General features: G+C 47.6%; 1 protein-coding gene across 8 annotated transcripts in view; it reads left to right on the top strand.

Moving 5' to 3' along the window:
- Window positions 1-8,833: 8,833 nt before the first annotated feature.
- Ebf1 (EBF transcription factor 1) overlaps window positions 8,834-10,361 on the top strand; it is a 387,708-nt gene continuing 386,180 nt past the window's right edge. For 3 of the 8 annotated variants that reach the window (XM_034505153.2, XM_076937011.1, XM_034505151.2), the window contains exon 1: window positions 9,352-9,843. In XM_034505153.2, coding sequence (XP_034361044.1) covers window positions 9,710-9,843 — 134 coding nt within the window. In that variant the 5' untranslated portion in view covers window positions 9,352-9,709. Of the gene's footprint in view, window positions 9,246-9,349; window positions 9,844-10,361 lie in introns of those variants that run through there. The other 5 variants (XM_076937016.1, XM_076937015.1, XM_076937012.1 and 2 more) reach the window with 4 other exon arrangements.

The following is a 10,361-nucleotide window of genomic DNA, read 5'->3' as shown; positions in this document are numbered from 1 at the left end:
CAGTTCATCTCCTTTTCTCCCTTCAGAGTTTCCAAATGATGTTGGGAACTCTAAGAATGACTTGACTAAAGTGAAGACATTCAGATTTCTGATAATTCTTTTCATTAGATGGAGAAAGCAACTTTTTTTTTCCATTCAAGGGAAGAACTTTCTTTCTGTCTCCCAAAGGAAAAGATGTTTCTTTCCTAAATGCATTAGTCAAGAAGGCTAGGCCACACTCCAGTCAAGAATCCTCTGTGCTTTATAGTAACAGGATAATTTCCCACTCACACTAAATGCCCCTCTGAGTACAGGGGGACTCCAGTACACATCAGCTTTACAAAGAGTGGCAGGTGATTGTAAACTCCATCTGGGGATCCATCAGCTTCTGCCGCTAGGGAAGGAAACTTGGTGAACTGTGCCCTGGCTCTTCTTGCCTCTTGCCCATGAGTGACATGCCATGCCTGCTAACTCCTCATTTGCCTAGGCAAATCACAGGGCTTCTCCACATAGAGAGGACTCAGGGTACCCCAACCTGGAAATGTGAGAGGTAGCATTCCAAGAGAAGAGAAAGACGCAAGATTTTGGTGGCTATCCCTAATGACTGTCATGGTGAAGAAGAGAAAGAGGAAGAGGAAGAGGAAGAAAAGGAGGGGGAAGGGAAAGAGGAAGGAGAAATAGAATAGATCCCAAGTTGCCAAAAAAATCAGCGGGTCACAGCATTAGTATGAGCCAAATTCCTAGTCAAGGGTAATAAAATCCCATCAGCCATGCTACTAAACTCCCATGACTTCAACGCAGGCAGAGTTGCCCACATCTCTTTTTCTCCATATGAAAGCATCACAGGAAACAAGAAACAAGTCCACATGAATTAAACTAGATCCAGCCTGCAATAGGGTTTCTAGAAATGGGTCCTGGGCCAGCAGAATGTAAGGCACACTTCTATCTCTTGTGGGTTTTCCTGTCTCACTTCTCTGAGGAGAAATTACACAGAGCTATAACATGACTGTACTACCCATCGGCCTCTCTAGTGCACGGAAGGTCTAACCTGAGCAGGCTCCAAAGTTCGTATTCAACAAACTCAACAGGAGTAGTTCTTTAATGAGTCATTCTAGAAAGAGACACTGAACTTTTAAATTATAGTCTTTTAGAGAAATGTGTAAAATCTCATTTGTTTCTCTTACTTAGGTACCACTATTTCCGTGCATACATTTGCTTAGCTTAATCTCAAAGCTTTTAATGTGTTAGTTGTAACAATGTTTTGCTTTTTTTTTTTTATGAGTGGGGAAAAACTCAGACTAGCTTAGAATCTCTCTTAATTAAAAATAAAACAGAATTTTGTACTCTCTAGATTAAGAAACATTTTTATAGTCTCCCTTTAAATCTTTCTTGACAAAAGTCTACAAAGGAAGAAAGGGCAAGAGGCAAAGCCTACTGATTTACTGTTTAGTTCTCTCTCACCCTCTGCACCCCTTAAATGTTTTTTTTAAACATCAGGGTAATATAAACATTCAAACCACCATAAAGTAAACATGTCCCATTACATAACTCATGTCCACAATGAGAATGAAGATATAACCACGAAGTAGTTTCATAATAAACTCTATGTAGGGATGGTAGATTCTCATGTGTTAGCTGGTGATTATCAGTAATTACTTTTTTTTTTTTTTTTTTTTTTTTTTTTGAGCTCACAAATGCTGTGTTTGCACTGGCTGGAGCATGGAGCAGTACATCAGGAGTGTAGCATCCACGTCTCTCCTTTGTCCCTTAAAGTAAACCTACTTTTAAGAATAAGGAGATTGGGGAGCTGGAGAGATGGCTCACTGGTTAAAAGCGCTTGCTGCTCTTGCAAAGGACCCGGGTTTGATTCTCGGCATCCACATGACAGCTGTCTATAACGTCAGTTGCAGGGTATCTGCCTTCTGTGTCAGGAGGCATGGATGTGGTGTACATACATACAGGCAGGTAAGACTCGCATACACATAAGATAGAAGTAAATTGTAAAATATCTTTAATAAGAGAAAAGGATGGAGGAAGGATGGCTAGCTTGACCAGGGTCCCTTGGGTAGAGAGTGGTGTAATATGCTTGTGAGCAATGCTTGCATGTTGTATGCTGTAATATGCTTTGTATGATACACTGTAATATGCTGTGTGAGCAAATAAGGTACCTGGTAATAGCAGTTCTCTTTCTGACTCAGCTCTCTGGAGAAATGGGTTTACATGAATGCCAATTCTGAGCCTTGTGTGGTCACATAGCCTGAAGCCATAAAGCTGATGAAGTTTGCAAGACGTAGAAACTATTAAAGGTGTGTTCTGGCATCAGATGGACTAACCTGGGCTCATGACCTTGGTTGGGTGCTTTTACCCCTCTAACATTGGTTTCTTCATTGCATAATAATAATAGTAATAACAATAATAATAATAATAACAATAACAACAACAACAACAATATCAGAGCTTGGTATGTGGGATGATTAAATAAGACTGTCTTATGCTTAGCATAGAACATTGTATCAGAGACTCCCTCACGCACGCTCATCAATAAGCTCTAGGTTGATGTTGGAAAAACAATTTTCGACATTACTGAGGTGTTCCTTGATTAGGGGAGAGAGACTGTATTTTGACAGTGTGAAATGAGCCTTAGGGGAAGCTGTGGAAAGGTACCCATGGGCTGCCTTGGAGGGAAAGGTTCATTTAGGCAACCTTGGAGATTGAACCGTGACGGGTGGATAGTCTAGAGGTGTTCAAGGCGTGCCTGGGGAAATGAAGAACTTACTAACAGAATAAAGAAAGTGTGAACAGGAACCAGCATTGGAAATTTATAGGCTGGGGACCTGCAAAGTCTCCTTGAGCGGCAGTGCCGCGAGGAAGCTAGAGGATCGCGAGGTGGCGCTGTGACTCCACCTTGGAAGACAATTCTGGCCTGCACGTAGCCTGCAGGACGGGATCCGCTCAGGACTTCTTGGTCCCGCTGGTAGGTTTGGCTGGGTCTTTGTAGCAGCCAAGCAAATCAACAGCGATAAGGGGAATGAACACACAAGCAAATCTCCCGGAAGCGGTCTCCTTTTGGACGCGGCATCAATAATCAGAAACTGTCCGCGAGGAACCATTAAGGGAGCGGAACTGTCCAGCAGGGACCGTTGCGCTCTCAGTTCGGGTAATTTGTGGGTGGAAATTACACCTGGTCTGCTGGGAGCTGAGCTGGGCGCTCACCCCCGGCCTGTGGCCATGCCCTGCACTCCTCTAGCAGGCTCCCTCCCACCGGTAAGGCCAAGGGACCAGCAGTCTCACCGCTGCCCTTGACACCTCGATTTCCACGCAGCCTGCTGCTTTCGCCTAGCTGGACTTTGATTCTTAGGATGTCTTTGCGGCAGTTAACACACACAAGTGCACAATATGAAACACGCGTGAGCGCGGGCTCAGACTCACGTGTACGATCTTGCTTGGTACTCAAGTTTTTCTGCGCTTGCACACTATACTCACACAAACTATGTCTTCACGTGACTCTCATGCGCACTCTAAATAGAGGTGCACCTGTGCTCACTCCCTTGCCCCCCCCCCCCCCGCACTAAAGCACGCGCGCTCACACGGAGCCAAGAGTGCACTGTACAGACCCTCAAATAAATGCAGCTGGGGGGGGTCGCTGATTGAAAACCCGTGTGTACATTCACACCACGGGCATTTTAAACAAAGGTAGCAATGAGGACCAGGAAGCGCACAGCAGCGCAAATACCCAGAAAGCCGCCTAAGAGAGGAGCGCACAGAGTTGTTCTCACTGGGGAATCTTGAGCACACCTCCCGAACGTACTTTTCCCTTTTTAAACTTTTCTTTAGGGAAACAGGCCCATCTCTTTCTTAAATCTTTATAGGTTCCCCCACCTCTACACCCCCACGCTCAGCGTTTTTTTTTTTTCCTTTCACCTTAGTTTGTGTTTAAAAACTTAAGCAGTGTTAATTTATAAACTGGGGAGCCGCCTTCTAAAACTCGCGGAAACCCCATCCCACCCCCTCTATGTGGAGAGAGTGGGCTCTAGTCTCCTAGTCAGATAGGCAAAATTCTCAAGGTGGGGTACCAGTTGGGCTCCATCCCAGGGTAGCACCAAACTAAAGTTCTTTTTCTGGAACACCACCAGCTGTTTTCTCCCAACTCAGAATTACACGTTGGGTTTTTAGCAATCTGTGCTCAGGCCAAGACTGAACCGTGTCCCCTCAACCCACAATGAAAACACACGCTCGGCTGTTTAGACTTCTGTCCTGTAATGGACATCGCTGACATCGGACATTCTGGCAAAGTCCTGTACTTAAGGTTGTTTCCTTAGGCAAGCTTGCCACAGCTTGGACCTCAGGTGGAACTGGGAGAGACCACTTGATACAGCTAGGGCTGGAGCTGGTATGTTCCTGGGGAGTCCTGTCTGTGGAGGAGAGGGGGAGAAGCACCCACTTACATTATAGCGCAAACTTGTTTTCAAATAGTCATATTCGTTAAGATTTCCTTGAAACTACTCTCTTCCCGCTTCTGTGTGGTTTGTCCTCACGGTGACAATCTCTCTCTCTCTCTCTCTCTCTCTCTCTCTCTCTCTCTCTCTCTCTCTCTCTCTCTCTCTCTCTCTCTCTCTCTCTCAAATCTTGCTATGTGTAAGCAGAATCCAGCGTACCAGTGAGTTCTAGTGGTAGGAGATAGACCTCTGCCTGGTGGAGGTTTGACTCCAAGGTTAATAGCACTGGCCCTGGAGACAATGTCCTGGTAACTTTATTATTGGTGTGGCAGGAGCAAGGTTTCATCTGCTTCCGCTTTTCTTACAAACCCTCCGTTTCCTCACCTGTACAATGGGGATGGACTGTGGTGCAGATTGAGTAATTTCATGTCCGGTAAACCTAACAACAAGAAGGATCTATTTACTGTCTGGGACGATCCCGGGGGAAACCCGAGAGAGGCCTCAGATCGTTCCGAGAGGGGACAGTTTTGTGGAACCGCACCGCGACTGGTCCTACCCAAGTTGACTGCAGTCTCTGTGACAGAGCCTAGTAGATTGTTTATTTGTTATCTACCTCCTGTGAGTGGCTGTCACTCTCTTCTTCAGTTTTCTAGTTGGGTCCAAGAACAGGAGGGTTATCCCAGGGACAGAAACTGGATGAGCAAAGGAGGGACTTTTCCGGAGCGCCGCGAGGTCGCAAGCCCGGATCAGAGTCCGGATTTCCGGTGGCGTTCTGGCCTGCGGCTCCCACGCTCCCCATAGCGGTGGGTGAATGCTACCCGGGGACAGACCAGGGTTTAGTGGGCGCGTGGGTCCCAGTGCTTGGTAGCTCCAACCCGCATTGCATCCCTGGTATCTTCCCATCGCTCTCTTCCTTGCCTGGCTGCACCCCGCTTTCCCAGGGCTCCAGGTATCTAAGAACTCTACCGGGTTCCCCTGATAGTGATCAGGCTTTGGCCAGTCCCAGTCGAAAGTCTCAGACGTCTAGTGGCCCCGCGACTCCCTAGAAGCGCACAGAAGGCCTTTGAGCCTTGGCGCTTTGTCGCCCACTTCCAGTTCCTCTCAGCACTGAATGAAGAGCCCGTTCTCCCACTGGGGTCGCAGCTACCTCTGGCAAGAAAGCTAAGAAAGGTGAGGGGGGTAGTCCCGGACTGTCGGTTCTCTGGGTGGGGGTCCTCAAGAAGAGAAAAGTAGAACACGCTTCAGGACAAGTCCCAAGCCTACCTCCTGGGGGCAGACAAGCAAAAGCCATGCCCTCTTTTCTTGGGACATTCCTTCTCGTCCCAGTTCCACTAAATTCAGGGGTCCTTCTTTTTACCGAAGGGCAAGCAGGGGAGCGAGCGTAACCCTCTACACGAACCCCTGGAAGTTGTTGCGTCATTTTATATGCCCCATGAGAGGGAGTCTGGGTTTACAGAAGTTTGGGATGGCCTGGGTTCCAGAACTTGGGTTTGAAGGGCGCAGGAGGAGGGAATTCTTGTACCTTGGCCTCAACTTCCTCTAACACTGGAGGAGCCCAGAAGCTGAGCAGCCTTGCCTGGCAGTGTGGACCCTCTGACCTGTCCATGACCACCACCCCCTCCCACCAGCTGAAGAAACTGCCAGAAGTTCAACAGGAAAACATTATTCCAGAAGAAGCGTATTCCTTTAGAGTGGCTTCTTCCCTATCTCTTTGTTTGAAGAGAAGGCAAGAATTTCTAAATGTCTTTAAATATAGATTCTTAGGTACCCACGCCAGAGGCTCTGATCCTGCAGCTGTGAAAGAGACCTGGGAATCTCAATTTTCTCAGAGAGAGAGAGAGAGAGAGAGAGAGAGAGAGAGAGAGAGAGAGAGAGAGAGAGAGAGACTCTGTGGTCCTGGGGGTCATTCCCAGTTTCCTATAACCCCCTCTCTTTTCCACTTTCTTTCAGCTTCCTTATACTTAAGCATTTATTATTGGATGCAGAAACCACGTTAAAAGGCAATTCACCCAGATGAAAATCTACAAATGTACTCAGCTTAATGAAAGTGAAATATGCCCACCATCGCAGGTGAGGTGCTGGCTGCTTGTCAGGCCAAAGGGAATTAGGACTGCCCGAAAAGTATTGCCTCCCTCTCTTCCATCACCAGCTGCTGCTTCTTTTTCTTCTTTTTTCTTCTCCTCTTTTTCTCCTCCTCCTCCTCTTCCCCTCTTCCTCCTCCTCCCCGTCTTCCTCCTCCTCTGGCTTAGTGGATGGATATAAAAATTGCTTCCTTTATAGCTAGTTTCTGGAGAATTGAGCTGCTAAAGGCACCATTCTCTGTGCCAGTTTCTCTTTTTGGGATAGTGGGTTTCATGTGCTGACTGACACCAGAATCTTTTGTAGATAATCTCCGGAGGTCTATGTTTTCTGTGACTCTTGTCAACAAAAGGCCTCAATGTGACTGCATTTCTCCCTTCTCCAGCAATGGTCTTTTCTTGACTCTGTGGTTTTCATCATGGGGACATCTATCTTATAACATACAACTTTCAATGTTTTGGCCTTATTTCTGAAAAGTGGAGACTCAAGCAGTCAAGGAAAGAGGCCTGAGTCTTAAGCTAGGACCTCCTGGGATCCATTGCAGGAGGGTAGCCCCTGCTTCCTGATGCCCCTACCTCTGAACTTAAGGAAGGGACTCATGCTGTGTACTCCTGAGGTTAAGAGGATCCTGGATCTGGGACATCAGCAAAAGCTTGGAGCTTTGGAAAAAGTTTAATAGGCCCAGCTTCATTTGTGCATTTAAATTCTATAGAAATGGAGAAGATTCCGGTGTCTACAAGCATATGACTCAACTTTTTACATACACACCCAGCACCTACTGTGTGCCAGATAAATAGTCTGGGAGCTAGATAGTAGATAAAGTTGTGTCTGAAGATAGAGGCCATGCATTCAGCCTGTAGTCTTGGAATACACCCGCCTACTCTTTCATCACAAAAGGGCTCCATGTTCCTCCTTGAACAGACTCACCAAGTATAATGCTTGCTGGTCTTGATTGTTTCATTCAACAGAGATGTGTTTTCCTTTCCATCACTGACTGCAATACATTTTATAAATCAAAGGGCCAAGAAAGACCAGCAGAAGAGGGAATCTGGATTTCAGGTTAATAATTTTGCCTCCAAGGAGACCTTAGCAGCCTTGTCTGCATCCAGGATGTCCTCTGAGGGTAATGATACAGTTTACCATGAGCTTATTAAATGTTGCAACCTTAAAAAAAATGATGGGGTAGGCACATTACCCATAAACCTCCACCCATTTCCTCCTCAGTCACAACACAAAGGCCAACAGTCCTGAGGTGGGAAACAAGTTACCCTCTTCTTCCTTCCTTCCTTCTTTCTTTTTCCTTCCTTCCTTTCCTCCCTTCACATTCTTCCATTTTATCCACCTCCTCCTCTTTTCTCCCTTTCCTTCCCTCTTCCCCTCTCATCTCTCTTCTCTGCTTCCCTCGGGTTGTGATAGAAGTTGGCTCAAGCCCCCTCCCCCTTTAGCAGAAAGAACTCTGTGTGCCAAATAACCAAGAGGAGGCAACATCCTTGCTGCGTTGGTAAAGAAAAATAAAGCTACTCTGAGGAGCAGGAGAGGAGGTTGGGGATCTGAAGATATTTAGAGTCGCACCCTGGCACAGCCCCAGAGACCCATTCATTCTTAGGGACTGGTGGAGAGTCGTGACCAAGTAGCATTCGTGTCTGGGCTAGCACTAGAATCAGAGGCCTGCTGAGGACTGAGTCTAGGTCGCCCATTCCCTTGCGATCTACTAAAGCCGTATTCGTTGGGGGCTTTAAGCTTTTCTACCTCTGCAGACACAGAGACAGTGTCTTCCGAGGGCCCTCAAAGTCTCGATCTCGCGCACACAAATTTCATCCCGTCACCCTTGCTTCAGAGCGAAGAGCTGGGCACCTGGAATGGGCATCCTGCCTTTTCTGCCTGGTCAGTCCTTTTTCCTCCACGTTTGCCCCCGAAGTCCCAGGACGGCCGAGCAAGGGACTAGGCGTCAGCCCTGAGAGAAAGCAGTCAGTAAGCCTCCGTCGCTCTCAGAGCGCGGAGGGGATGCTTAGGGACTGCCATGGTGCATACCCCCTCGGTTCAGGATACCTTCATCTCCTTCCCTCTACCCCTCTCTTGCTCCTTATTGCCACGCTTCTTCCAGCCTAGACGCTGGTGCTCAGAGCTCCCTGGCTCGCCACTTTGCCGGGAACTTTAGCGGCTCCCCTGCGCCACCCGGAGAAGGATGTTAATGAGGGAGTGTGGCCGGGTTCTGTGAACAAGCCAGCTCGGGAGCTGCGATTGGCTGCGATAAGGCGGAAGAATGACGTTATGCAAAGAAGGGGCGTGTCCAGGCTGCGAGGGCCCCGCCTCCTTCCCTTTGGGGTTAGTGTGCCTGTGTTTAGCTCTGGGGAGAGTCAAACTGGATTCCACAGGGAGAGCCTGCAAATCACTTCTATTTTAGCAAGGAGAAAACAGAATCTCCATCCAGCAGGGTCCACCCCTCTCTTTCTCCCTCTCCTCTTTTTTTCTATCTCTTTCCCTCCCCCCCTTCCTCTTTCCCTCTCTCTCCCCTTCCCCCCACCCTCTCCGGTGTATCTGTCTACAGCAACCAGCGTCCTCATCTACACGCACGGAAAGGAAAGAAACATCTTTGGTTGAGAGAGGAGGAGAAAAAGAGAGAGAGAGAGAAAACTTGCCTGGTTGTGGAAAATGACACTTCAAGTAGCCAAGCCGGCTTCAAGAGTCGTATCTATTGTTTCTTAAATTGTCATCAGGGTGGTTTTTTTCTTCCTGCTTCTTCAAGTGAAGGTACCGCTACAAAAGGAAACTCCAGCCCCTCCTGTTCTCCAACGGCCTGTGATTACTACAAAAAGAAAAAAAAAAAAAAAAAAAGCAAAAAAAAAAAAAGCAAAAAAAAAAAAAAAAAAAAAAAAAAAGGAAAAAAAAGCACCCAAACTCAAAACCAACCAACCAAACAACCCCCAACAGCCAAGCATACATCTCTGTTTTTTTTCTTAATTTTGGTCTTTTCGTTGGATTTTCCCTTTCTTTTTTTTTTTTTTCCTCGTCCCCCCTCCTTTCTATCGCTCAGTTTTGAGCGAAGGTTTACATTTTTAAAAATTTTGCTTTTCAGCCCGCCTTGATGTAGCGCGAGTCTCATCGACTCAAAAAAAAAAAAAAAATCTGTGGTTGGCTTTTTTTTTTCCTTTTTTTTTTTTTTTTTTTAATATTTTCAAAGGGGAGGAGATTTTCCACAAGAAAAGGTTGTTTTCATGTTTGGGATCCAGGAAAGCATCCAACGGAGTGGAAGCAGTATGAAGGAAGAGCCGCTGGGCAGCGGCATGAACGCGGTGCGGACGTGGATGCAGGGCGCCGGGGTGCTGGACGCCAACACAGCGGCGCAGAGGTGGGTACCGCTGGGGGACCGTGGAGGAGAGGCCGCCGGCTAGCGGGAGAACCCGGAGACGGCCGCTCGGCTACCCAGGGCCGGGCCATGCGAGTGCGTCTGCCGCTGCGCTGCGCTCGCTCCCCGCCCGGGCTCCGCGCTCCCCGGCTGCGCAGCACTCTTCGCCGGTGGCCAGAGAACAGCGAGCTGCCGGAGGGAGCCGAGCCCAAGCTTTGCCGGCACTTTCCGCAGCCCCATCTGCGAGTGTTTTCGTTTTGTTTTAACCCAGAAGAGGCGTTTCTGAAGCACGGTGTTGGATAGCTGCGCTTTTCTGACCGCTTGTTTTCTTTTCTGGGTAGTTGTATTTTTTTTCCCTTTTCCTCCCCTTCCCTCCGCTTCCTTTCCCTTTTATTTCTCTTCAGTTTTTTCCTTTTTCCTTTTTCTTCTTCTCTTTTTTCTCTTTTCTTAATTTTCTCCTCTCCCCCTTCCTTCCTTCCTTTCTTCCTTCCCATTCCGTCTCACATTTCTTCCTTTTCCCC

Source organism: Arvicanthis niloticus, chromosome 6, assembly GCF_011762505.2.
Source record: "Arvicanthis niloticus isolate mArvNil1 chromosome 6, mArvNil1.pat.X, whole genome shotgun sequence".
Taxonomy (NCBI): Eukaryota; Metazoa; Chordata; class Mammalia; order Rodentia; family Muridae; genus Arvicanthis; species Arvicanthis niloticus.
Note: the sequence above shows the minus strand (reverse complement) of the source record. Positions and strands in the feature narration are given on the sequence as shown.